Below are 26,865 nucleotides of genomic sequence, written 5' to 3'. Positions count from 1 at the left end.
TGGCTTTGAGGGACTGAAGCTGCTTTGAAGGACTGAAGCTGCTCTTCACCTTCCACACCTCAGAAGCTGAGAAATGAGCCCTGACCTACCTGACCATGAAGAGTCCCCAGCTGAACCTCCTTCCTTGCTGAGAAGCCACTCTTCAGGAGGGGGCTTGGGAGGGAGGCCCTCAGTCTGGCCTGCTGGTGCTGCATCCAAGTACTCCAAGTGGGGAATCAGCTTCCTGATGGCAGCTCTGTAGTTATAACCTGGCTCCTGCAGGGATGGACAGGAGGAGGAGCAGCTGTGGCTCTCCAGCAGCAGGGCAGGGTGCAGGCTGCACGACTGCCAGGCACCTTGGAACACCTTCTAGAAGGCAAACCTGGACACCTCCCCCAGCAGGAAGGAATCCACCCAGCAGGTTCATTCCTCTGGGCTTCCTCCTGACTCACCTCCACTCACTGGCAGCAGGGGCTGGCACCCCTCAGGCTGGGCTGCCATCCAGGGGGACCTGGACAGGCTGAGAGCTGGGCAGGGGGAACCTCAGGCAGTTCAACAAGGGCAGTGTGGGGTCCTGACAGCCCCCAGGCTGTGCTGCCATCCAGCCAGAGCTGGGCAGGCTGAGAGCTGGGGGAGAGGAACCTCCTGAGGTTCACCAAGGGCAGTGTGGGGTCCTGCTTCTGGGCAGGAACAGCCTCCTGCAGCAGCACAGGGGAGGGGAACCTGCTGGGGAGCAGCTCTGAGGAGCAGGAGCTGGGAGTGCTGGGGGACAACAGCTCCCCAGGAGCCAGCAGTGTGCTCTGGGGGGCAGGAAGGCCAAGGGGGGCCTGGGGTGCAGGAGGAAGAGTGTGGCCAGCAGGGCAAGGGAGGTTCTCCTGCAGCTCTGCTCTGCTCTGCCCTAGGTTCCAGGTCTGGGCTCCCTAGTCCCAGAGGGACAGAGAACTGCTGGAGAGAGTCCAGGGGAGGCTGCAGAGCTGCTGAGGGGCCTGGAGCAGCTCTGGGAGCAGCAAAGGCTGAGAGCCCTGGGGCTGAGAGCCTGCAGCAGAGCAGCCCCAGAGGGCAGCTGAGCAATGCTCAGCAAGAGCTAAAGGAGCTGTGGGGGGCAAGAGGCTGGGGCCAGGCTCTGCTGAGTGGTGCCCAGGGACAGCACAAGGGACAGCAAGGGGCACAGAGTGGCAGCCAGGAGGTTGGAGCTGAGCAGGAGGAGAAAGTTGTTTGGGGTGAGGCTGCTGGAGGCCTGGAGCAGGCTGCCCAGAGAGGTTGTGGAGTCTCCTGGTGTGGAGAGCTTCCAACCCCCCCTGGGCACTGTGCTGCTGGGCAAGTTGCTGGGGGTGCCCTGCTGGGGCAGGGGCTGGGCTGGGTGAGCTCCAGGGGTCCCTTCCAGCCCCCCCTGGGCACTGTGCTGCTGGGCAAACTGCTGGGGGTGCCCTGCTGGGGCAGGGGAATTAATCTGGAGAGAAGGAGGCTGAGGGGAGACCTGCTGCCCCTCTGGATATAGCTGAAGTGAGGTTTGAGCCAGGTGGGGTTGGTCTCTTTACCCAAGGATCATGCAATAGGACAAGAGCAGATGGCCTCAAGCTGCCCCAGGGGAGCTTTAGTTTGGCCATGAGCAACAATTTCTTCCCCAAGAGGGTTTCCAAAGCCTGGCCCAGGCTGCCCAGGGCAGTGGTGGTGTCCCCATCCCTGGAGGGGTTTCAAAGCTGTGGAGGTGTGGTGCTGAGGGCCCTGGGTCAGTGGTGCCCTGGCAGGGCTGGGGTAGGGCTTGGATCTGATGCTCTCAAAGGTCTCTCCCAGGCAACCTGATTCTGTGATTTTATGACTTGCTGTGGCAGCCTCCACGACCCTGGAGGGCTTTTCCTACCCAAACAGTTCAATGCCTCTCTGCTGCTCCAGCCCTCCCTGCACCAGTGCAGCAGCAGCAGCAGCAGCAGAGGGACCTCCCCAGCCCAAGGCTGTGGTGGTTGTTGCTGTCAAGAGGCAGACACTGACTCTCTCTAAGCAAGAAGTAGATCCTGATTTAGAAACTGAGTCAATCAACCACCAGGCTCCTCTGAGAAGGTCCTGGGTGGCTGCCAGCTGCCAGCCAGGTCCTGCTGGGGAGCAGCATCACGTTACAGGAGAGCAGCAGAGGCTGCAGGGGCTCTCATGGGGCTGTAGATAAGAGGGGAAGATGATCTCATCTGCAAATCCAATTACAGCCAGCACACAGCCTGCCTGCAGGAGGGGCAGCAGTTCTCTCATCCTGACTCTTCCTTAGCACTCCTTGCACTGATTTGTGCTCCCCCTGGAGACAACAGCCACGAGAGGCCCAGGCCAGGTGAGGTCAGGGATGGGAGATGCACCCCATGGCACCACTGGGGCCAGGGACAAGCAGAGTCCCTCAGGGATCAGTCCTGGGACCTGTCTTACTCAACATCTTTGTCAGTGACATGGACAGTGGCACTGAGTGCAGCCTCAGCAGGGTTGCTGATGACACCAAGCTGTGTGGTGCAGCAGACAGCTGGAGGGAAGGGATCCATCCAGAGGGACCTGGACAGGCTGGAGAGGTGGGCACAAGCCAACCTCAGGAGGTTCAACCAGACCAAGGGCAGGGTCCTGCAGCTGGGTGGAGGCAATCCCAGGCACAAATGCAGGCTGGGCAGGGACTGGCTGGAAAGCAGCCCTGAGGAGAGAGCCTTGGGGGTGCTGGGGGAGGAGAAGCTCAGCAGGAGCTCTCAGTGTGCACTTGCAGCCCAGAAAGCCAAGCAGAGCCTGGGCTGCAGCAGGAGAAGTGTGGCCAGCAGGGCAAGGGAGGTGATTCTCCCCCTCTGCTCAGCTCTGGGGAGACCCCACCTGCAGTACTGCCTCCAGTTCTGGAGCCCCTATGGCAAGAGGGATCTGGAGGGGCTGGAAGGTGTCCAGAGCAGGGCCAGGAGGAGGAGCAGAGGGCTGGAGCACCTCTCCTGTGAGGACAGACTGAAGGAGTTGGGGCTGTTGAGTCTGGAGAAGAGAAGGCTCCCAGGTGACCTCATTGTGGCCTTCCAGGATCTGCAGGGGGCTCCAGGAAGGCTGGGGAGGGACTGCTCAGGATCTGAGGGAGTGATAGGACTAGGGGGAATGGAATGAAGCTGGAGGTGGGGAGATTGAGGCTGGAGGGGAGGAGGAAGTTCTTCCCCATGAGAGTGGTGAAGCCCTGGACTGGGTTGTGCAGGGAGGTGGTTGGGGCCCTGTCCCTGGAGGTGTTTAAGGCCAGGCTGGCTGAGGCTGTGGCCAGGCTGATCTAGTGTGGGGTGTCCCTGCCCATGGCAGGGTGTTGGAACTGGATGATCCTTGTGGTCCCTTCTAACCCTGAATGAAACTATGAAACTATGAAACTCCCTAGGAGGATGCAGGAACCTTTCTCATCTCCATCTTGGAGTGGAGAAGCACTGCCAAAAGTGAACCCAAAGTGTGCAAGCCAAGCCCTCACCTCTGCAGCTTCTGCAGTTGGCCTCAGACAGATGGGGTTGCCCTCCACTGTCAGGCACCTCAGCTTGCCACAGAGTCCCAGGTACTGCATCTGGTTGATGTCCTCAATGTGGTTCCCTTCCAGGTCCAAAACCTCGAGGTGATCCAACCAGGGCAGCTGGCTCAGGTCAGAGATGTGGTTGTAGCCTACATAGAGTTCCTCAAGAGAAGCACAGAGAACAAACATGCAAGGAGAGGCTGGCACCAGGCAGCCCTCAGCCCTGCAGCTCTGGAATGGGAGAGCAAGAGATCAGCAGGGCAGGGAGCAGCCCTCAGCTGTGGCATTGCCACCTCAACCAACCAGGGCTAAATGTGGCAACCAAGCTGGGGAAGGGTCTGGAGAGCAGGGCTGGGGAGGGGCAGCTGAGGGAGCTGGGGGTGTTCAGTGTGGAGGAGGCTGAGGGAGAGCTCATTGCTCTCTGCAGCTTTAGCATCTGCAGGCTCAGAGCTGGATGCTGCACCTCACTTAGGAACCAGCACTGCAGTGCCTGTGAGCATGCAGCTCAAGGCATCCACAGAGGCTGAGGAGAGGACAAAGGCTACACCATCAGGAAATGTGCAGCTGACACCAAGCTGGGGGCAGGAGTTGATCTGTTAGAGGGTAGCAGAGCTCTGCAGAGGGACCTGGCCAGGCTGGGCAGATGGGCAGAGGCCAAGGGCAGGAGACTGAACACATCCAAGTGCCAGGTGCTGCACATTGGCCACAGCAACCCCAGGCAGAGCTACAGGCTGGGGGCAGAGTGGCTGAGAGCAGCCAGGCAGAGAGGGACCTGGGGGTGCTGGTTGATGGTAGGCTGAACATGAGCCAGCAGTGTGCCCAGGGGGCCAAGAGAGCCAAGGGCATCCTGGCCTGCATCAGGAGCAGTGTGGCCAGCAGGAGCAGGGAGGTCATTGTGCCCTGTGCTCAGCACTCCTGAGGCCACACCTTGAGTCCTGTGTCCAGTTCTGGGCTCCTCAGGTTAGGAAGGAGGTTGAGCTGCTGGAAGGTGTCCAGAGAAGGGCAAGAAAGCTGGGGAGGGGTCTGGAGCACAGCCCTGTGAGGAGAGGCTGAGGGAGCTGGGGTTGCTTAGCCTGGAGAAGAGGAGGCTCAGGGGAGACCTTCTTGCTCTCTCCAACTCCCTGAAAGGAGGTTGGAGCCAGGTGGGGGTTGGGCTCTTCTCCCAGGCAGCCAGCACCAGAACAAGAGGCCACAGTCTCAGGCTGTGCCAGGGGAGGTTTAGGCTGGAGGTGAGGAGAAAGTTCTTCCCAGCAAGAGAGATTGGCCATGGGAATGTGCTGCCCAGGGAGGTGGTGGAGTCCCCATCCCTGGAGGTGTTTAGGCAGAGCCTGGCTGAGGCCCTTGGTGCCATGGTTGAGTTGATCAGATGGTGCTGGGGGAGAGGTTGGACTGGAGGATCTCAAAGGTCTTTTCCAACCTGGCTTATTCCATTCTATTCTATTCTACTCTATTCTATTCTATTCTACTCTACTCTACTCTACTCTACTCTACTCTACTCTACTCCATTCCATTCCATTCCATTCCATTCCATTCCATTCCATTCCATTCCATTCCATTCCATTCCATTCCATTCCATTCCATTCCACACAGGAGGGTCAACTCTTTGCTTAGGCTGGAGGGCAGACCTCACTCTCCAGCTCCATGAATGCAGGTTGCAGTGAGCTGGGCTTGGGCTCTTCTCCCCAGTAAGCAGTGACAGGAGGAGAGGCAATGGCCTCAGGTTGCCCCAGGGGAGGTTTAGGTTGGACATGAGAAGAAACTTCCTCCCTGAAAGGCTTCTCCAAGCATGGCCCAGGCTGCCCAGGGAGGTGGTGGGATCCCCATCCCCAGGGGTGTTACCAAGAGGCAGAGCTGTGGTGCTGAGGGCCAGGGTTCACAGATTCACAGAGTGCTTGGGGTTGGAAGGGAGTCTCTCAGGTCCCCTTGTCCAAGCCTCCTGCATCAAGCAGAGACCCCTCCAACGAGAGCAGGCTGCCCAGAGCCACAGGGAGGGTTCAGCCCCAGCCTTGGCAGGGTTGGGCTCACCACAGAATGGTTGCACTCAATGAACTCCAAAGGCTTTTCCAACCACAGTGGTGCTGTGATTCCACACACTGAGGAGAGCTTTGGGCTCCCCACTTGGCAGGGCACATCTCCACTTACTCTCAGAGAGCTGCAGGAAGAGATCCCATCCAAGTCTGAGAGCCCACAGCCAGCCAGCCACAGGACCTGGAGGTGGGACAAGGTGGTGCCCAGGTCCCTGAGGAAAGAGAGAGTTCAAGAGCTGCTGGAATGGCTGAAGGAGCTCAGGGCAGGCTTCCCTTCCCCACAGCCCAGGCCACTGCCCCTTCTCCAAATCTCCCCTTGCTCCCACCAAAGGGCTTTGAAAATGGCCACCTGCAGAGATGGAGAAGAATATTGTACCCCTCTCTCCCTCCCTCCTTCCCTCTCTCCCTCTCTCCTTCCCTCTCTCCCTCTCTCCTTCCCTCTCTCCCTCCCTCCTTCCCTCTCCCTCCCTCCCTCCCTTCTTCCCTCTCTCCCTCCCTCCCTCCCTTCTTCCCTCCCTCCCTCCCAGCTCTCTTTGCTCCTCTGTGCCAATGCCACCCCAGCTGAGGCTGATGAAGAAGCTCCAGAGCTGCCTCCTGCTGGGTCTGTCATAACTCACAGGGAATTGCTTCTGCTCCCCTCATCTGCTGGCCACACATCACCCCCACTGACATCCTGGAGCTGCTGGCACAGCTGCCTCCCTCTCTCCTCTTTGGGAGTCACCTTTCTGCTGATCCTGCAGCTGAAGGGCAGAGCACTCCTGCCCAGGAGCAGCTTTTGAGTCAGCAGAAAACTGCCATCCCTGCCAGCTGATGGTCCCAGGCCTGGGGAAGTATCAATGAGTGATCAGAGCCCAAACCTCCTGATCCCAACCCAGAAGAGCAGGGAGTGAGAGCAAGCCACAGGGCAAGGTCCTGCAGCTGGGTCAGGACAACCCCAGGCACAGATCCAGGCTGGGTGCAGAGTGGGTTAGGAGCAGCCCTGAAGGAAAGGCCTTGGGGGTGCTGGGTGCTGAGCAGCTCCCCAGGAGCCAGCAGTGCCTCCTGCAGCCCTCAGGCAGCTGTGTGCTGGGCTGCAGCCAGAGCAGGGTGGGCAGCAGTGCAGCAGAGGGGATTCTGCCCCTGGGCTCTGCTCAGACCTCACCTCCAGCCCTGCCTCCAGCTCTGCTGTCCCCAGCAGCAGAAGGACTCAGAGCTGCTGGAGAGAGGCCAGAGGAGGCCACAAAGATGCTGCCAGGGCTGGAGCAGCTCTGCTGGGAGCACAGGCTGAGGGAGCTGGGGCTGTGCAGCCTGCAGAGGAGAAGGCTCCAGGGGCACCTCAGAGCTGCTGCCAGGAGCTGAAGGGATCCTGCAGGAAGGCTGCAGAGAGACTTCTGCTGAGGGGGTCTGGAGCCAGGCCAAGGGGGAATGGTTTGGAGCTGAGGCAGAGCAGGGTTAGAGTGGAGCTGAGGAAGAAGTTCTGCAGAGTGAGGCTGGGGAGGCTCTGGCACAGGCTGCCCAGGGAGGCTGTGGCTGCCTCCTGCCTGGAGGTGTTCAGGACCAGGCTGGATGAGGCCTTGAGCAGCCTGTGCTGGTGGGAGGTGTCCCTGCCCCTGGCAGGGGTTGGAGCTGGATGATCCTTCCCACCCAAACTCCTCTCTGAGTGTGAATCTCCTGGCCAGCACAGAGCCAGGACATCTTCTCTTTCTCTCTCAGGCTGCCCCTCCTCACAGGGGAAAACCTCAGGTGATAAACCACAGCTCCTGCACTGGGGTCTGTGCAGCCAGGCTCTTGTCCTGCCTGGTGGCACAGGACCTTGCTGTGCACTGCAGACACAAAGCTGTGCACACAGCCACAGGAGCTCCTTCCTTGCCTGAGCAACACAGTTCAGAGCACCACAGAAGCACAGACTGGGAGGGGTTAGAGGGGACCTCTGGAGCTCAATCCAGTTCATTCCCCCTGCCAGAGCAGGGCACCCAGGAATGCAGCCAGGAAACAAGAAGCCTCCAGAGACACAAACCCCACAACCTCTCTGGGCAGCCTCAAAGCACAGAAGCTCCTTCTCCTGCTGAGCTGGAGCTTCCTGTGGCCAAGTTTGTGCTCATTGCCTCTTGTCCTGTCTCTGGGCACCCCAGAGAAGAGTCTGGCCTCATCTTCCTGGCACCCCCCCCTTAGAGATTTCACAGTCTCACAGTCTCACAGTATCACTTAGGTTGGAAAGGACCTCGAGGATCATCGAGTCCAACCTATCAACACAGACCTCATGACCAGACCATGGCACCAAGTGCCACATCCAATCTCCCCTTGAACGCCTCCAGGGATGGGGACTCCACCACCTCCCTGGGCAGCACATTCCCATGGCCAATCTCTCTCTCTGTGTAGAACTTTCTCCTCCCCTCCAGCCTAAACCTCCCCTGGCACAGCTTGAGACTGTGTCCTCTTGTTCTGGTGCTGGCTGCCTGGGAGAAGAGCCCAACCCCCACCTGACTACAACCACCCCTCAGGTAGTTGTAGAGGGCAATGAGGTCTCCCCTGAGCCTCCTCTTCTCCAGGCTAAGCAACCCCAGCTCCCTCAGCCTCTCCTCACAGGGCTGTGCTCCAGACCCCTCCCCAGCTTTGTTGCCCTTCTCTGGACACCTTCAAGTCTCTCAATGTCCTTCCTAAACTGAGGAGCCCAGAACTGGACACAGGACTCAAGGTGTGGGCTAAGCAGTGCTGAGCACAGGGCACAATGACCTCCCTGCTCCTGCTGGCCACACTGCTCCTGATGCAGGCCAGGATGCCATTGGCTCTCTTAGCCACCTGGGCACACTGCTGGCTCATGTTCAGGCAGCTGTCAACCAGCACCCCCAGGTCCCTCTCTGCCTGGCTGCTCTCAGCCACTCTGCCCCCAGCCTGTAGCTCTGCCTGGGGTTGCTGTGGCTAAAGTGCAGCCCCTGGCACTTGGACTTGTTGAATGCCATCCTGTTGGCCTCTGCCCATCTGTCCAGCCTGGCAAGGTCCCTCTGCAGAGCCCTTCAGCCCTCTAACTGACCAACATCTGCTCCCAGCTTGCTGTCATCTGCAAATTTACTGCTGATGGACTCAATGCCCTCCTCCAGATCATCAATGAAGATGTTAAAGAGCACAGGGCCCAGCACTGCTCCCTGGGGCACACCACTGGTGCCTGGCTGCCAGCTGGCTGTGGCACCATTCACCACCACTCTCTGGGCTCAGCCTCCAGCCAGTTCCTAACCCAGCTCAGAGAGCTGCTGTCCCAGCCAGGGGCTGACAGCTTGGCCAGCAGTTTGCTGTGGGGGATGGTGTCCAAGGCCTTGCTGAGGTCCAGGCAGACCACATCCACAGCCTGCCCCACAGCCCCCAGGCAGTCACCTGGGCAGTGAAGGAGCTCAGGTTGGAGAGGCAGGACCTGCCCCTCCTAAATCCATGCTGGCTTTCTAAGCACTGACATCCTTGCTGCCAACTTACTTGACCTCATCCCTTGGCCACCAGGGCAACAGGGACCAGTGGCCACTGTGTCACCACAGAACCATAGAAGGGGTTGGGCTGGAAAGGAGCTGCAGAACTCCTCCAGCCCAAGCCCTCTGCACTCAGCAGGGACATCCTCCCCTGGAGCAGGCTGCCCAGAGCCCTCTCCAGCCTCCCCTGGAACAGCTCCAGAAGGCCCTAAAATGATGGAGCTTTGTCACATTTCTTTCCCAGTGCTCCTCCAGCTCTGCCTGCCCTGAGGGATCTCTGCTCCCTCACCCCCCCCTCAGGCCTGCAGAAGCTCTTCCAGGGACTATTTCCATCGTGCCTATTTGATTAACTGGTTCCAAGGCTCCCTCAAGGAGCAGAAGCCTCCAAGCTGATACCCAGGGAAATCTGTGATGAGATTTGCAAGCTGCCTGGCTGTCACAGGGAAGAAAACAAACTCCCCAAGCAGAACTGACCCTCAGCCAGGGCCAGCACAGCCACAACCACAAACAAGGCAGCAGGAGCAACCTGAGGGAACTCCATGGCTCCTTTCATGACCCCTGGCAAGCACTGAGGCAAATTTCAGGCTCCTCTTGGTGCAGAGTCTCCTTCTCTGTTAATCACAGGTGGAGGACAGAGTCCCTCTCAGGTTTGTATCAGAGAGCCATGGAATTGCTTGGTTGGGAAGAGACAGGCAAGAACACCCAGCCCAAGCAGCAACCCAAGGCCACCATGGCCATTAAACCATGTCCCAGAGTGCCATGGCCTGAACATTGCCTGAACACCTGGAGAGGCTCCAGAGGAGGCCACCAAGGTGAGCAGAGGCTGCAGAACCTCCCCTGTGGGGCCAGGCTGGGAGAGCTGGGGCTGTGCAGCCTGGAGAAGAGAAGGCTCCAGGGAGACCTCAGAACAGCCTTGCAGTGCCTGAAGGGGCTCCAGGAGAGCTGGGGAGGGACTCTGGACAAGGGCTGGGAGTGCCAGGCTGAGGAACAATGGCTTTGAGCTGGGAGAGAGGAGACTGAGAGTGGAGAGGAGGAAGAAATGGCTGAGAGTGAGGCTGGGGAGACTCTGGCACAGGCTGCCCAGGGAGGCTGTGGCTGCCTCCTGCCTGGAGGGGTTCAGGACCAGGCTGGATGAGGCCTTGAGCAGCCTGTGCTGGTGGGAGGTGTCCCTGCCCATGGCAGGGGCTCAGAGTGGATGATCTGTGAGCTCCCTTCCAGCCTGAGCTATTCTAAGGCTCTATGACATGATTCCATCATCTGCTGCTCTTCAGCTGTCCCTCCTGCCCTGCTGCTGCACACAGGCAGCACTGAGAAGAGCCAAAAGGACTTTTTCTTCTGCCCCTCCCTGAGCAGAGAACTCCACAGCAAGGCAAAGGCAGGGTAAAGGTCTGCTCACTGGCCCTGGGCTCCTGCTAGCAGCCAGAGGAGCCCAAACCCCTGGGCCGTCAAGCAGCCATGATCTGTCCCTGCAGATCTTGCCTCATCTCCAGCCAGAGATGTTATCAGAACACAGGACACCTGCAGCTGCTTCCCTCAGCAGCTAACAAAGGAATCTTTTGGAAGCTGCATGAATCATGCTGCAGAGAAAACTCCCTCATTAATTACTGCACAGATAATTACCCCTGAGAGCACAGCTGCTGCCATGGAGCTCGGAGCAAGCTGCTCCTCACAGCCACCTGCACGCCTCAGAAGACTCCTGAAGTACTCTGGCTGAGGAGAAAAGACCTTCAGGGCTTGCAAGAGCTGAGATTGCCTCCCCCAGAGCCAGCTCCCCTGCATCAGAGCCCTGGGGCTGAGAGCCTGCAGAAGAGCAGCCCCAGAGGGCAGCTGAGCAATGCTCAGCAAGAGCTAAAGGAGCTGTGGGGGGCAAGAGGCTGGGGCCAGGCTCTGCTGAGTGGTGCCCAGGGCCAGCACAAGGGACAGCAAGGGGCACAGAGTGGCAGCCAGGAGGTTGGAGCTGAGCAGGAGGAGAAAGTTGTTTGGTGTGAGGCTGCTGGAGGCCTGGAGCAGGCTGCCCAGAGAGGTTGTGGAGTCTGCTGGGGTGGAGAGCTTCCAACCCCCCCTGGGCACTGTGCTGCTGGGCAGGGTGCTGGGGGTGCCCTGCTGGGGCAGGGGCTGGGCTGGGTGATCCCAGAGGTCCCTTCCAGCCCCCCACTGCTGGGCTGTGTGTGACTCTGAACAAAAAGTGGCATAAAGAGGAGCCCCAGAAGGCAGGGGATGGAAGAGACCTGTGGGGATCCTCCAGTGCAAGGCCCTGCCAAGGCAGGGGCACCTGGGGAGGGTCAGACAGGAACCCATCCAGCTGGCTCTGGAATGTCTGCAGAGCAGGAGACTCCAGCACCTCTCTAAGCAGCCTGCTCCAGGCCTCTGCCACCCTTACACCACAGCAGCTCCTCCTCATGCTCAGGTGGAAGTTCCTCTGCTCACATCTGTACTGCTTGCCCTGTCCCTGGGCACCCACCCTGCCACCACCCTTCGAGTATTGATCAGCTTTGATCAGATCCCCCTCAGGCTGCTCTTCCCCAGGCTAAACAGCCCCAGGTCCCTGCACCCTGCTAAGGATTTGCCAGAAGAAACCAGTTTGATCTGCCACTGAGATGAGAATCACTGAGCAGGGTGGTGAGAGGGGAAAGGCAGCTCCAGAGGCAGGGCACAGAGCATCCCCCAGTGAGCAGGGTGGTGAGGGAGGAAAGGCAGCTCCAGAGGTAGGGCACAGAGCATCCCCCAGTGAGCAGGGTGGTGAGAGAGGAAAGGCAGCTCCAGAGGCAGGGCACAGAGCATCCCCCAGTGAGCAGGGTGGTGAGAGGGGAAAGGCAGCTCCAGAGGCAGGGCACAGAGCATCCCCCCAGTGAGCAGGGTGGTGAGAGGGGAAAGGCAGCTCCAGAGGCAGTGCACAGAGCATCCCCCAGTGAGCAGGGTGGTGAGGGAGGAAAGGCAGCTCCAGAGGGAGGGCACAGAGCATCCCCCAGTGAGCAGGGTGGTGAGAGGGGAAAGGCAGCTCCAGAGGTAGGGCACAGAGCATCCCCCAGTGAGCAGGGTGGTGAGAGGGGAAAGGCAGCTCCAGAGGCAGGGCACAGAGCATCCCCCAGTGAGCAGGGTGGTGAGAGAGGAAAGGCAGCTCCAGAGGGAGGGCACAGAGCATCTCCCCCCACAGCAGCCCTGGCTGAGACTGGAATGGGGAATGCAGGAGTCAGGGGGCAGAGGCCTCCTGTCTGAGCCAGGGCACACAGAGACAGAACATGAGAGCAGCCTGGGCAGGGGCAGCCAGGGCACAGAGAGACAGAACATGAGAGCAGCCTGGGCAGGGGCAGCCTGGGCACAGAGAGACAGAACATGAGAGCAGCCTGGGCAGGGGCAGCCTGGGCACAGAGAGACAGAACATGAGAGCAGCCTGGGCAGGGGCAGCCTGGGCACGGGAAGAAACTGCTGCCTGGAAAGTGTTCCCAAAGCCTGCAGCAGGCGGCGGGGAGAGGAGGCAGCAGCAAGAGGAGCAGCTCTGGGTGCTCAGCTCTGGGTGCTCAGCTCTGGGTGCTCAGCTAGACCAGCTCAGCTAGGCCAGCTCAGCCAGGCCAGCTCAGCTGGACCAGCTCAGCTAGACCAGCTCAGCTAGGCCAGCTCAGCTAGACCAGCTCAGCTCTGGGTGCTCAGCTAGACCAGCTCAGCTAGGCCAGCTCAGCCAGGCCAGCTCAGCCAGGCCAGCTCAGCCAGGCCAGCTCAGCTAGACCAGCTCAGCTGGACCAGCTCAGCTAGACCAGCTCAGCTAGGCCAGCTCAGCTAGGCCAGCTCAGCTCTGGGTGCTCAGCTAGACCAGCTCAGCTAGGCCAGCTCAGCTAGACCAGCTCAGCTCTGGGTGCTCAGCTCTGGTTGCTCAGCTAGACCAGCTCAGCTAGACCAGCTCAGCTCTGGGTGCTCAGCTAGACCAGTTCAGCTAGGCCAGCTCATCCAGACCAGCTCAGCTCTGGGTGCTCAGCTCTGGGTGCTCAGCTAGACCAGCTCAGTTAGACCAGCTCAGCTAGGCCAGCTCAGCTCTGGGTGCTCAGCTAGGCCAGCTCAGCTAGGCCAGCTCAGCTCTGGGTGCTCAGCTCTGGGTGCTCAGCTAGACCAGCTCAGCTAGGCCAGCTCAGCTAGGCCAGTTCAGCTAGGCCAGCTCAGCTCTGGGTGCTCAGCTCTGGGTGCTCAGCTAGGCCAGCTCAGCTAGGCCAGCTCAGCTCTGGGTGCTCAGCTCTGGGTGCTCAGCTAGACCAGCTCAGCTAGACCAGCTCATCCAGACCAGCTCAGCTCTGGGTGCTCAGCTAGACCAGCTCAGCTAGACCAGCTCATCCAGACCAGCTCAGCTCTGGGTGCTCAGCTAGACTAGCTCAGCTAGACCAGCTCAGCTCTGGGTGCTCATCTAGACTAGCTCAGCTAGACCAGCTCAGCTAGATTAGTGGGGTGGACAGGGTGGTTCCTGAATACTGGTTCATGAACGCTGCTTCCTGACAGATGGTTCCTGATAGATGATTCCTGCAAGCTGGTTCCTGCAAGCTGGCTCCTGCAGGCTGGTTCCTGAGAGCTGGTTCCTGCAAGCTGGCTCCTGCTGGAAGACAGGCTAGTAGAAGAATTGTAGTCACCCAAACAGAGAGCACACACAAGCCTGCAGATGTTCAGGCAGCTGGCTGCAGTGAGTGCTGGAGCCTGGCACTTGATCTGGAGGATGGAAAGAACAACTCCTGTGCTAGGTGTGAGCAGATCAGGGCTTGGAGGAGCCTGGTGGCCGAGCTAAGAGAAGAGAAGGAGAGGCTAAGAGCTATAAGAGACTGAGAAAGGAAAGCTGACTGTTTCCATAATCTAACCTCTACCAAACCAGAACAGGAGGTGACTCTGAGTGGAACAGGGAGTTTGAGACCCTCAGATCAGCAAGCCTCTCAGCCTCCCTGAGGTAACCCTCATGAGCAGGGCCAATGGGAACAGGTCTGTGCCTGAGGGAAGAAATGAAAATGCAGCAAGCCTGCTACTGCGAGCAGCACCCTGCCTACAGTGCACTGACAGAACAGGGATGAGGCTCTGCAGTGGGAAGAGGTCACAGGTGAGGATGAGGACTCAAGGTCAGGAGCTGCAGCAGTGACAGGGATGAGGCTCTGCAGCAGGAACAGGTAATGGGTGAGGATGAGGACTCAGAAGCTGCACCAGTGACAGGGATGAGGCTCTGCAGCAGGAACAGGTCATAGGTGAGGATGAGGACTCAGAAGCTGCACCAGTGACAGGGATGAGGCTCTGCAGCAGGAACAGGTCATAGGTGAGGATGAGGACTCAGAAGCTGCACCAGTGACAGGGATGAGGCTCTGCAGCAGGAACAGGTCACAGGTGAGGATGAGGACTCAAGGTCAGGAGCTGCACCAGTGACAGGGATGAGGCTCTGCAGGGGGAACAGGTCATAGGTGAGGATGTGGACTCAGAAGCTGCAGCAGTGACAGGGATGAGGCTCTGCAGCAGGAACAGGTCACAGGTGAGGATGAGGACTCAAGGTCAGGAGCTGCACCAGTGACAGGGATGAGGCTCTGCAGCAGGAACAGGTCATAGGTGAGGATGAGGACTCAAGGTCAGGAGCTGCACCAGTGACAGGGATGAGGCTCTGCAGGGGGAACAGGTCATAGGTGAGGATGTGGACTCAGAAGCTGCACCAGTGACAGGGATGAGGCTCTGCAGCAGGAACAGGTCATAGGTGAGGATGAGGACTCAAGGTCAGGAGCTGCAGCAGTGACAGGGATGAGGCTCTGCAGCAGGAACAGGTCATAGGTGAGGATGAGGACTCAAGGTCAGGAGCTGCACCAGTGACAGGGATGAGGCTCTGCAGCAGGAACAGGTCATAGGTGAGGATGAGGACTCAAGGTCAGGAGCTGCACCAGTGACAGGGATGAGGCTCTGCAGCAGGAACAGGTCATAGGTGAGGATGTGGACTCAGAAGCTGCACCAGTGACAGGGATGAGGCTCTGCAGCAGGAACAGGTCACAGGTGAGGATGAGGACTCAAGGTGAGGAGCTGCACCAGTGACAGGGATGAGGCTCTGCAGAGGGAACAGGTCACAGGTGAGGATGAGGACTCAAGGTCAGGAGCTGCACCAGTGACAGGCATGAGGCTCTGCAGGGGGAACAGGTCATAGGTGAGGATGTGGACTCAGAAGCTGCACCAGTGACAGGGATGAGGCTCTGCAGCAGGAACAGGTCACAGGTGAGGATGAGGACTCAAGGTCAGGAGCTACACCAGTGACAGGGATGAGGCTCTGCAGCAGGAACAGGTCATGGGTGAGGATGAGGACTCAGGAGCTGCACCAGTGACAGGGATGAGGCTCTGCAGCAGGAACAGGTCATAGGTGAGGATGAGGACTCAAGGTCAGGAGCTACACCAGTGACAGGGATGAGGCTCTGCAGCAGGAACAGGTCATAGGTGAGGATGAGGACTCAAGGTCAGGAGCTACATCAGTGACAGGGATGAGGCTCTGCAGCAGGAACAGGTCATAGGTGAGGATGAGGACTCAAGGTCAGGAGCTACACCAGTGACAGGGATGAGGCTCTGCAGGGGGAACAGGTCATAGGTGAGGATGTGGACTCAGAAGCTGCACCAGTGACAGGGATGAGGCTCTGCAGCAGGAACAGGTCATAGGTGAGGATGAGGACTCAAGGTCAGGAGCTACATCAGTGACAGGGATGAGGCTCTGCAGCAGGAACAGGTCATAGGTGAGGATGAGGACTCAAGGTCAGGAGCTACATCAGTGACAGGGATGAGGCTCTGCAGCAGGAACAGGTCATAGGTGAGGATGAGGACTCAGAAGCTGCAGCAGTGACAGGGATGAGGCTCTGCAGCAGGAACAGGTCATAGGTGAGGATGAGGACTCAAGGCCAGGAGCTGCACCAATCACAGGTTGCCTCAGGCCAGCCATCAAAACTAATCCAGAGCAGAAACCTCGTAGGTCCATGGTTCTAGGAGACTCCCTCCTGAAGGCAGCAGAGTGCCCAATATGCAGAGCAGACCCATCTCACAGAGAGGTTTGCTGCCTCCCTGCTGCCCAAGGGAAGGACATTGTAGGGAAAATTCCCAACCTCCTGTGTCCCTCAGACTACTGCCCACTGCTGCTCTGTCAGGTGGGTACTGACCATGCAACAATGAATAGAGTAGGGTAGAGTAGGATAAGGTAGAGTAGAGTAGGATAGGGTAGGATAGGATAGGATAGGATAGGATGGAATAGAATAGAATGCAATAGAATAGAATAGAATAGAATAGAATAGAATAGAATAGAATAGAATAGAATAGAAGAGAAGAGAATAGAGTAGAATAGAGTGGAATGGAATGGAATGGAATGGAATGGAATAGAATAGAATAGAATAGGGTAGGATAGGGTAGGATAGGATAGAATAGGTTAGGATAGGATAGGATAGGATAGGATAGGATAGGATAGGATAGGATAGGATAGGATAGAAAAGAATAGGATGGAATAGAATGGAATGGAATGGAATGGAATGGAATGGAATGGAATGGAATGGAATGGAATGGAATGGAATGGAATGGAATGGAATAGAACAGAATAGAGTAGAATAGAATGGAATGGAATAGAATAGAATAGAATAGAATAGAATAGAATAGAATAGAATAGAATAGAGTAGAATAGAGTAGAATAGGATAGAATAGGTTAGAATAGGTTAGAATAGAATAGGATAGGATAGGATAGAAAAGAATAGGATGGAATGGAATAGAATGGAATGGAATGGAATAGAATAGAGTGGAATGGAATAGAATAGAATAGAATAGAATAGAATAGAATAGAATAGAATAGAATAGAATAGAATAGAATAGAATAGAATAGAATAGAATAGAATAGAATAGAATAGAATAGAATCCCTCCCAGCCCTGCCAGCTCTGTGATTCTAGGATTCCATCTGCTCCAAACCCAGGGTGGAGAACAGCATTGAGAGGTTTGAGCAGTGAGGTAGGAAGGAGGTGCTGGAGAGAGCTGGTGGCAGTTGGTCTGATGATGCAGCACAGCAGCAGCCCAGGGGTGTGCAAAGCACAGAGAACAGAGATCTGCTGGAGAGAGGCCAGGGCAGGCTGTGAGGATGCTGAAGGGCCTGCAGCAGCTGTGTGAGGAGGGAAGGCTGAGCCCTGGGGCTGAGAGCCTGCAGAGGAGAAGGCTGAGAGGGATCTGAGCAATGTCTGTAAATCCCTGAGGGGTGGGGGGCAGGGAGGGGCCAGGCTCTGCTCAGTGGTGCCCAGGGGCAGCACAAGGAGCAATGGATGCAAACTGGAACCCAGGAGGTTCCACCTAAAGAGGAGGAGAAACTTCTTTGGTGTGAGGGTGCTGAGCCCTGGAGCAGGCTGCCCAGGGAGGTTGTGGAGTCTCCTGCTCTGGAGACTTTCCAGCCCCACCTGGATGTATTCTGTGTGCCCTGCTCTGGGTGCCCTGCCCTGGGTGCCCTGCTCTGGCAGGGGGGTTGGGCTGGGGGAGCTCCAGAGGTCCCTTCCAACCCCTCCCATTCTATGATTCTATGGATTCCCTCCCAAGCCCAGGGACTGCCATCCTGTCCCAAGTGTTGTAGAAGCTGAGATCTTCACAGAAAGGCCAAGGAATGAGCAGCCCAAGCAAGTCCCTGTGCTGCTCCCATGGCTCATTCAGCTCAGGCTGGAAGCAGGGGCAGAGCACAGGGTGGGAATGCATAGTTCAGACCTTTGGTTGTGATGAACAGCAGATGACAGCCCTGGAGGTTGCCCAAGCAGTGTCCTCCAGAGCAATTGCTCCATGTCAGCCTGCAGAGCATGCACTGGAGAGCAGGGCACACTGGTGGTACCCCAAAGGGCCAAGGAAGCAGCACAGCCTGCCCAGGCCTCACCCTGAATCCACAGACAGGCATGGGTTATTCATGGAGAAAACCCTAGTGAGTAACTGCAAGGGTTGGAAACCTGAGCTCCAGCTCCCTGCAGACACTGCTGCAAGGCTGGAACTCACCAAACAGCTATGGAAGAGGCTCCAGAGGAGGCCACCAAGGTGAGCAGAGGCTGCAGAACCTCCCCTGTGGGGCCAGACTGGGAGAGCTGGGGCTGTGCAGCCTGGAGAAGGCTCCAGGCAGACCTCAGAGCAGCCTTGCAGTGCCTGAAGGGCTCCAGGAGAGCTGGGGAGGGACTCTGGCCAAGGGCTGGGAGTGCCAGGCTGAGGGACAATGGCTTTGAGCTGGGAGAGAGGAGACTGAGAGTGGAGAGGAGGAAGAAATTGTTGAGAGTGAGGCTGGGGAGACTCTGGCACAGGCTGCCCAGGGAGGCTGTGGCTGCCTCCTGCCTGGAGGGGTTCAGGACCAGGCTGGATGAGGCCCTGAGCAGCCTGTGCTGGTGGGAGGTGTCCCTGCCCATGGCAGGGGCTGGAGCTGGCTGAGCTTTGAGGTCTCCTCCAACCCAACCCTCTCCATGGATCCATGGACACCTCCCCACTCCTGCACAACCTGGGAGGACTTTCCCCATGCAGTGTGAAGCTGCATCCTGTCATCACCCCCCCAGAGCAGGGGGGAGCACAGGGAGCAAGGAACAAGTTGGCTTACAACACCTCCTAAGCAGCCTGAGAAACACTCTGCTCCCCCATCAATCCAACCTCCCTCATCTCCAGGGACTGAGCTGCTCTCAGCCAAACACTTTCCTGGCCTGAGCCCAGGCCTGCTCTGGCTTTCACCACAATAAATCTTGCAGCATTCCTCAGTGCTCAGGCTGCAATTCAACTCTTCCAGCAGCACCACCCTGAAGACATTCATCAGCTTGCAGGCCACCACTGCTTTTGGGAGCCAGCTGTGCATCCTTCACCTAGGAATAGTATCATAGCATCATAACATCAGGCAGGGTTGGAAGGGAGCACAAGGATCATCCAGTTCCAACCCCCCTGCCATGGGCAGGGACACCCCACACTAGATCAGCCTGGCCACAGCCTCAGCCAGCCTGGCCTTAAACACCTCCAGGGACAGGGCCCCAACCACCTCCCTGCACAACCCATTCCAGGGCTTCACCACTCTCCTGGGGAAGAACTTCCTCCTCCCCTCCAGCCTCAATCTCCCCACCTCCAGCTTCATTCCATTCCCCCTAGTCCTAGCACTGCCTCAGATCCTGAGCAGTCCCTCCCCAGCCTTCCTGGAGCCCCCTTCAGATCCTGGAAGGCCACAATGAGGTCACCTGGGAGCCTTCTCTTCTCCAGACTCAACAGCCCCAACTCCTTCAGTCTGTCCTCACAGGAGAGGTGCTCCAGCCCTCTGCTCATCCTCCTGGCCCTGCTCTGGACACCTTCCAGCCCCTCCACATCCCTCTTGTCATAGGGGCTCCAGAACTGGAGGCAGTACTGCAGGTGGGGTCTCCCCAGAGCTGAGCAGAGGGGGAGAATCACCTCCCTTGCCCTGCTGGCCACACTTCTCCTGCTGCAGCCCAGGCTCTGCTTGGCTTTCTGGGCTGCAAGTGCACACTGAGAGCTCCTGCTGAGCTTCTCCTCCCCCAGCACCCCCAAGGCTCTCTCCCCAGGGCTGCTTTCCAGCCAGTCCCTGCCCAGCCTGCATTTGTGCCTGGCATTGCCTCCAGCCAGCTGCAGGACCCTGCCCTTGCTCTGGTTGAACCTCCTGAGGTTGGCTTGTGCCCACCTCTGCAGCCTGCCCAGCTCCCTCTGGATGGATCCCTTCCCTCCAGCTGTCTGCTGCACCACACAGCTTGGTGTCATCAGCAACCCTGCTGAGGCTGCACTCAGTGCCACTGTCCCTGGCACCCACAGGGATGTTGAACAAGCCTGGTCCCAGGACTGATCCCTGAGGGACTCTGCTTGTCCCTGGCCTCCCCTGGGCCATGGAGCCATGGACAGCCACTCTTTGGGTGCTGCCATCAAGCCAGTTCCTTATCCATCAAACCCATGTGTCACCAGCCTGGAGGCCAGGATGTGGTGTGGGAGTGAAGCACTAAATCCACTGGAGCTTGCAACCAGCATCTCAGAGCCCACCAGCATCTGCTGGAGACATCAGCAGGAGCAACACCTCGAAGGCAGCCACTGCTGTGCAGAGGAGCTAGGCCTCAGAGCTCCTTCTGCAAAACCAAGGCCCTGGAAATCATGGAATCATCAACAGGGGAGGGTCAGCTTGGATGTTAGGGGCAATTTCCTCCCAGCAAGGGTTGTGAGGCTCTGGCCCAGGCTGCCCAGGGAGGTGCTGCAGTCCCCATCCCTGGAGGGCTTTCAGAGCCTGGTGGATGTGGTGCTGAGGGCTGTGGCTCAGGGGCTGAGCAGCAGGGGTGGCAGTGTGAGCTGTGGGGCAGTGGCTGGGCTGGAGGAGCTCAAAGGTCTCTTCCAGCCTCAAGACTTCTGTGGTTCTGTGACCTATAAGGTCAACAGCTCCAACCATTCTCTAACCCCATCAGTGCTGGTGCAGCACCACACCTCTGCACTCCACCAATCTGAATCTCCAACCAGAGCTACATCCAGCCTGACCTGGCATCACTGCAGGGATGGGGCCTGTGCCATCTTGTGCTGCCAGCAGGCCACTTCCAGGCTGAAATGCCATGGAAATGTAGCACCTAAAGTTCCAGCCTCCTTCCTTCTGAGCAGTGCCATCCTGCCCCTCTGCTCTGCCCTGCTGAGACCTCACCTGGATACTGCATCCAGCTCTGGGCTGCCCAGCTCAGGAGGGACAGAGATCTGCTGGAGAGAGGCCAAGGGAGGGCTGCAAGGATGCTGAAGGGACTGCAGCACTGCCTGGGGAGGAGAGGCTGAGAGCCCTGGGGGTGTTCAGTCTGGAGAGGAGAAGGCTGAGAGGGATCTGATCAATGTCTATCAATAGCTGAGGGCTGGGGGTCAGGAGGGAGGGGACAGGGACAGGCTCTGCTCACTGTGCCCTGGGATAGGACAAGTAGCAATGGATGGAAACTGCAGCACAGGAGGCTCCACCTCAGCATGAGGAGGAACTTCTGCACTGTGAGGGTCCCAGAGGCCTGGAGCAGGCTGCCCAGAGAGGTTGTGGAGTCTCCTGCTCTGGAGCCTTCCCAGCCCTGTCTGGATGTGTTCTGTGTGACCTGCCCTGAGTGACCCTGTTCTGGCAGGGGTTGGAGTGGAAGAGCTCCAGAGGTCCCTTCCAACCCCTAACATCCTGTGAGCTGTGATCCTTCTCACAGCAAGGGTCCCTAACCCTTACCAAACAGGGGCAGGGGTCAGGGAGATGAGGCCAGACTCCTCTCAGTGACTTCTGTACTGTGAGGGTGGCAGAGCCTGGAGCAGGCTGCCCAGAGAGGCTGTGGAGTCTCCTGCTCTGGAGCCTTCCCAGCCCTGTCTGGATGTGTTCTGTGTGACCTACCCTGAGTGACCCTGCTCTGGCAGGGGGTTGGAGTGGAAGAGCTCCAGAGGTCCCTTCCAACCCCTAACATCCTGTGAGCTGTGATCCTTCTCACAGCAAGGGTCCCTAACCCTTACCAAACAGGGGCAGGGGTCAGGGAGATGAGGCCAGACTCCTCTCAGTGACTTCTGTACTGTGAGGGTGGCAGAGCCTGGAGCAGGCTGCCCAGAGAGGCTGTGGAGTCTCCTGCTCTGGAGCCTTTCAGAACTCACCTGGATGAAATCCTGGGTGCCCTGCCCTGTGTGCCCTGCTCTGGCAGGGGCTGGGACTGGATGATCTCCAGAGGTCCCTGCCAAGCTCTACCATTCTGTGCTTCTGTCACATCAGAGAAGGGCAGGGCTGGAAGGGACCTCTGCAGATCACCAAGTCCACTCCCTGCTTGGACTCAACAAATGCAGCTTTGCTTTCAGGTCTCTGCAGATCAGCAAGTCCAACCCCAAGCTGGACTCCAGCAGAGGGAACTTTGCTTTCATGTGCTGCCATTTCTAGCTGCTGTCACAAACCCTAGAGCAAAGAATGGTCTGGCTCAGGAGTGATGTGCTCAGGGCCAGGAGCTCCCCAGCACAGCAAGGCTCAGCACCTGTGGCAGCAGAAGGTGATGCTGTGCTCATTAGCTCTGCTGCCAGCTGAGCAGAGGCTGGGGTTCTAACCAGGAGGTTCAATGAAGAGTGCTGACAGCTGGGAGGAAAGGTAGCTGCCTGCTAGACCTGGAGCTGAGAGCAATGGAAAGGCCTGAGGGAGGAGAAGGTACTTGGAGTTATGGCCATGAGCAGAGCTGGGTTTGTGTGGCTACCAAAGAGAGATGATTCCTAGATCCATGGAATAGGTTGGGCTGGAAGGGAGCTCAAAGCTCAGCCAGCTCCAGCCCCTGCCATGGGCAGGGACACCTCCCACCAGCACAGGCTGCTCAAGGCCTCATCCAGCCTGGCCCTGAACCCCTCCAGGCAGGAGGCAGCCACAGCCTCCCTGGGCAGCCTGTGCCAGAGTCTCCCCAGCCTCACTCTCAACAATTTCTTCCTCCTCTCCACTCTCAGTCTCCTCTCTCCCAGCTCCAAGCCATTGTTCCTCAGCCTGGCACTCCCAGCCCTTGTCCAGAGTCTTTTCTTCTTTAGTTTCCTTGTTCTTTAGTTCCTGATTTTCCTCCTAAAAATGGAGGCTTTTGGCCTCAGGTTACACAGAATTACATAGAACAAACCAGGTTGGAAGAGACCTTCAAGGTCATCACGTCCAACCCATCAACCAATCCAACACCACCTAAACAACTAACCCATGGCACCAAGCACCCCAGCAAGTCTCCTCCTGAACACCTCCAGTGATGGGGACTCCACCACCTCCCTGGGCAGCCCATCCCAATGGGCAATCTCTCTCTCTGTGTAGAACTTCCTCCTAACATCCAACCTGAACCTCCCCTGGCACAGCTTGAGACTGTGTCCCAGGGGAGATTTAGGTTGGACATTAGAAGTAAATTCTTCACTGAAAGGCTTCTCAAAGGCTGGCACAGGCTGCCCAGGGAGGCTGTGGCTGCCTGGAGGTGTTGAGGACCAGGCTGGATGAGGCCCTGAGCAGCCTGTGCTGGTGGGAGGTGTCCCTGCCCATGGCAGGGGCTTGGAGCTGGCTGAGCTCTGAGCTTCCTTCCAGCCCAGCCCTCTCTGTCCATCTGTGCAGGAGAAGCCTGCAGGGATTTCTGGGGGCAAAGGAGCAACAGATCCTTTGTGTGCAGTAAAGGAGGAAGAGAAAACAGTAACAGGAAACTGAATCAGTGCCTGCATGGAGAAGGCTTCAGAGGGATGAGATCAGAAGCCCTGACTGCAGGTCTCTCTATTTCTTCACTGGTCACTCAGGCTGCTGGCAGCTGCCCACTGCTGAACACAGCTTCAGTTCCCCTCCCCCCTGGCTCTCTCCCTTTGCAGATCAGCACTCCCTCTGCATCCCAAGAACAGTTCCCACTAAATAGAATCACTCTCAAGTTGAAAAACCCAACCCAAACAAGCTGCAGACAAACAACTTGCTTGGAGGACAGAATCTAAACAGCCTACAAAACACTGAGCTGAGGCTCAGCTGAGTTTCCTACCTACTGCCATGAAGAGCAGCAGCACAGGGAGGGGATTCTGCCCCTCTGCTCTGCTCTGCTCAGCCCCCACCTGCAGCACTGCCTCCAGCTTGGGGCCCCCAGGCACAAGGAGGACCTGGAGCTGCTGGAGAGGCTCCAGAGGAGGCCACCAAGGTGAACAGAGGCTGCAGAACCTCCCCTGTGGGGCCAGGCTGGGAGAGCTGGGGCTGTGCAGCCTGGAGAAGAGAAGGCTGCAGGGAGACCTCAGAGCAGCCTTGCAGTGCCTGAAGGGCTCCAGGAGAGCTGGGGAGGGACTCTGGCCAAGGGCTGGGAGTGCCAGGGTGAGGAACAATGGCTTTGAGCTGGGAGAGAGGAGACTGAGAGTGGAGAGGAGGAAGAAATTGTTGAGAGTGAGGCTGGGGAGACTCTGGCACAGGCTGCCCAGGGAGGTGGTTGAGGCTCCATCCCTGGAGCCATTCAGGCTCAGCCTGGCTGTGTCGCTGGGCAGCCTGCTCTGGCTGGAGCTGTCCCTGCCCATGGCAGGCGGTTGGAACTGGATGAGCCTTGAGGTCCTTTCCAATGCATCCATGCTGCAGCTCTCTGACTAAGACAATCAACCCTTTCACAGCTGGAGAGCTCCACCGGCAGTGGGGCAGTCCCTGATGCCCAAGCCCTTCTGAGGGCTCCTCAGATGAGGACTATAACCATTCCCTCTCACCACTGGCAAAGGGAAGAGTGAGCTGTGATCCCTGGCATCTGGAGCAGAGCAGCTGCCAACCTTAACAGCCAGGCAGGTGAGACCTCACTTGCTGGCAGAGATCAGTGAGTTCTTGCCAACCTTTCCTCATCTTACAGCAGCCAGCCAGAGCACAGAGGTGAGGTCCTGACCCCATCAGGCAAAAGCAGGGACACAACTCAAAAGTGAGCTGGGCTTGGGCTCTGCTCCCCAGTCCCAGGGGATAGAAGGAGAGGAACTGGCCTGGAATTGTGCCAGGGGAGGCTTGGGTTGGAGAGGAGGCAAAATGTCTTTGGTGTCAGAGTGCTCAGGGCCTGGCAGAGGCTGCCCAGGGAGGTGGTGGAGTCCCCATGGCTGGAGGGGTTCCTGTGGCCATGGCTCCTGGGGCCAGGGCTTGGTGCCCATGGTGGGGCTGGGCTGGGAGTTGGGCTGGATGACCTTAGAGGCCTTTTCCAACCCAAACAGTTCCATGATTCTCTGACCCTAAAGCACTGGGGCTGATGTTCATTCCCCACTCCTGAGCCACTCCACTGAAGTTAATCCTCCTGTGACTCTCAGAGGTGAGCCTTTGCCTAAGCTCTTTGCTGGATCAGTACCAAGGAGGAATATTGCTAAGTCCCAGTCCCCAGGGATCCTGATTCAGGTCTCCAAAACACTTTTCAACATTGCTTTAGGTCTCTTGCCCTCAAGAAGCTTTGCCCTGATGACCTCAGAAGCCTTTTCCAACCTGAGTCATTCCATGATTCCATTAAGAAAGAATCACTTTGGCTAGAAGTGAGGACATGAGATGTGCAGAGTCCTCACCCCCATCCCTTGGCTCAGCTGATTGCTGGCAGCCAGCAGGAGCAGGGAGGTCATTCTGCCCCTGGACACTGCACTGGTTAGGCCACACCTTGAGTCCTGTGTCCAGTTCTGGGCTCCTCAGGTCAGGAAAGAGGTTGAGATGCTGGAAGGTGTCCAGAGAAGGGCAACAAAGCTGGGGAGGGGTCTGGAGCACAGCCCTGTGAGGAGAGGCTGAGGGAGCTGGGGTTGCTTAGCCTGGAGAAGAGGAGGCTCAGGGGAGACCTTCTTGCTCTCTCCAACTCCCTGCAGGGAGGTTGGAGCCAGGTGGGGGTTGGGCTCTTCTCCCAGGCAGCCAGCACCAGAACAAGAGGACACAGTCTCAGGCTGTGCCAAGGGAGGTTTAGACTGGAAGTTAGGAGGAAGTTCTACAGAGAGAGTGATTGCCCATTGGAATGTGCTGCCCAGGGAGGTGGTGGAGTCCCCATCCCTGGAGGTGTTCAGGAGGAGACTTGATAGGGTGCTTGGTGCCATGGGTTAGTTGGATGATAGGTTGGATCCATGGTGTTGGATGATAGGTTGGACTTGATGATCATGAAGGTCTCTTCCAACCTGGTCTATTCTATTCTATTCTATTCTATTCTATTCTATTCTATTCTATTCTATTCTATTCTATCCTTCCATAGCTGTTTGGTGAGTTCCAGCCTTGCAGCAGTGTCTGCAGGGAGCTGGAGCTCAGGGTTCCAACCCTTGCAGTTACTCACTAGGGTTTTCTCCATGAATAACCCATGCCTGTCTGTGGATTCAGGGTGAGGCCTGGGGAGGCTGTGCTGCTTCCTTGGCCCTTTGGGGTACCACCAGTGTGCCCTGCTCTCCAGTGCATGCTCTGCAGGCTGACATGGAGCAATTGCTCTGTAGGACACTGCTTGGGCAACCTCCAGGGCTGTCATCTGCTGTTCATCACAACCAAAGGTCTGAACTATGCATTCCCACCCTGTGCTCTGCCCCTGCTTCCAGCCTGAGCTGAATGAGCCATGGGAGCAGCACAGGGACTTGCTTGGGCTGCTCATTCCTTGGCCTTTCTGTGAAGATCTCAGCTTCTACAACACTTGGGACAGGATGGCAGTCCCTGGGCTTGGGAGGGAATCCATAGAATCATAGAATGGGAGGGGTTGGAAGGGACCTCTGGAGCTCCCCCAGCCCAACCCCCCTGCCAGAGCAGGGCACCCAGGGCAGGGCACCCAGAGCAGGGCACCCAGGAACACAGCCAGGGGGGGCTGGAAAGTCTCGAGAGCAGGAGACTCCACAGCCTCTCTGGGCAGCCTGCTCCAGGCTCCAGCAGCCTCACACCAAAGAAGTTTCTCCTCCTCTTGAGGTGGAACCTCCTGGGTTCCAGTTTGCATCCATTGCCTCCTGTCCTGTCCCTGGGCACCACTGAGCAGAGCCTGGCCCCTCCCTGCCCCCCACCCCTCAGGGATTTACAGACATTGCTCAGATCCCTCTCAGCCTTCTCCTCTGCAGGCTCTCAGCCCCAGGGCTCAGCCTTCCCTCCTCACACAGCTGCTGCAGGCCCTTCAGCATCCTCACAGCCTGCCCTGGCCTCTCTCCAGCAGATCTCTGTTCTCTGTGCTTTGCACACCCCTGGGCTGCTGCTGTGCTGCATCATCAGACCAACTGCCACCAGCTCTCTCCAGCACCTCCTTCCTACCTCACTGCTCAAACCTCTCAATGCTGTTCTCCACCCTGGGTTTGGAGCAGATGGAATCCTAGAATCACAGAGCTGGCAGGGCTGGGAGGGATTCTATTCTATTCTATTCTATTCTATTCTATTCTATTCTATTCTATTCTATTCTATTCTATTCTATTCTATTCTATTCTATTCTATTCTATTCTATTCTATTCTATTCCATTCCATTCCATTCCATTCCATTCCATTCCATTCCATTCCAAAAGGTGAATCCAGAGCTTGCTGGGCAGCCTCTCCTGTCCCCAGGAGCTGCTGTTCAGGAGAAC

The 26,865-nt window shown here is 57.7% G+C and overlaps 1 protein-coding gene across 1 annotated transcript in view; it reads right to left on the bottom strand.

The window, feature by feature from the left end:
- Positions 1-26,865, bottom strand: part of LRRC56 (leucine rich repeat containing 56) — a 57,625-nt gene that overhangs the window by 5,788 nt on the left and 24,972 nt on the right. Inside the window, exons 6-8 of the mRNA XM_068166682.1 lie at positions 5,606-5,702; positions 3,428-3,625; positions 90-255 (exon numbers count right to left, since the gene is read on the bottom strand). Of these exons, the coding sequence (XP_068022783.1) occupies positions 90-255; positions 3,428-3,625; positions 5,606-5,702 (461 nt within the window). The remainder of the gene's footprint in view (positions 1-89; positions 256-3,427; positions 3,626-5,605; positions 5,703-26,865) is intronic.

This window comes from Melanerpes formicivorus, unplaced genomic scaffold (genome assembly GCF_026170545.1).
Source record: "Melanerpes formicivorus ecotype bairdi unplaced genomic scaffold, bMelFor1.0.p_v2 SCAF_103, whole genome shotgun sequence".
NCBI classification, from domain to species: domain Eukaryota; kingdom Metazoa; phylum Chordata; class Aves; order Piciformes; family Picidae; genus Melanerpes; species Melanerpes formicivorus.
This window is presented reverse-complemented; position numbering and strand designations above follow the sequence as displayed.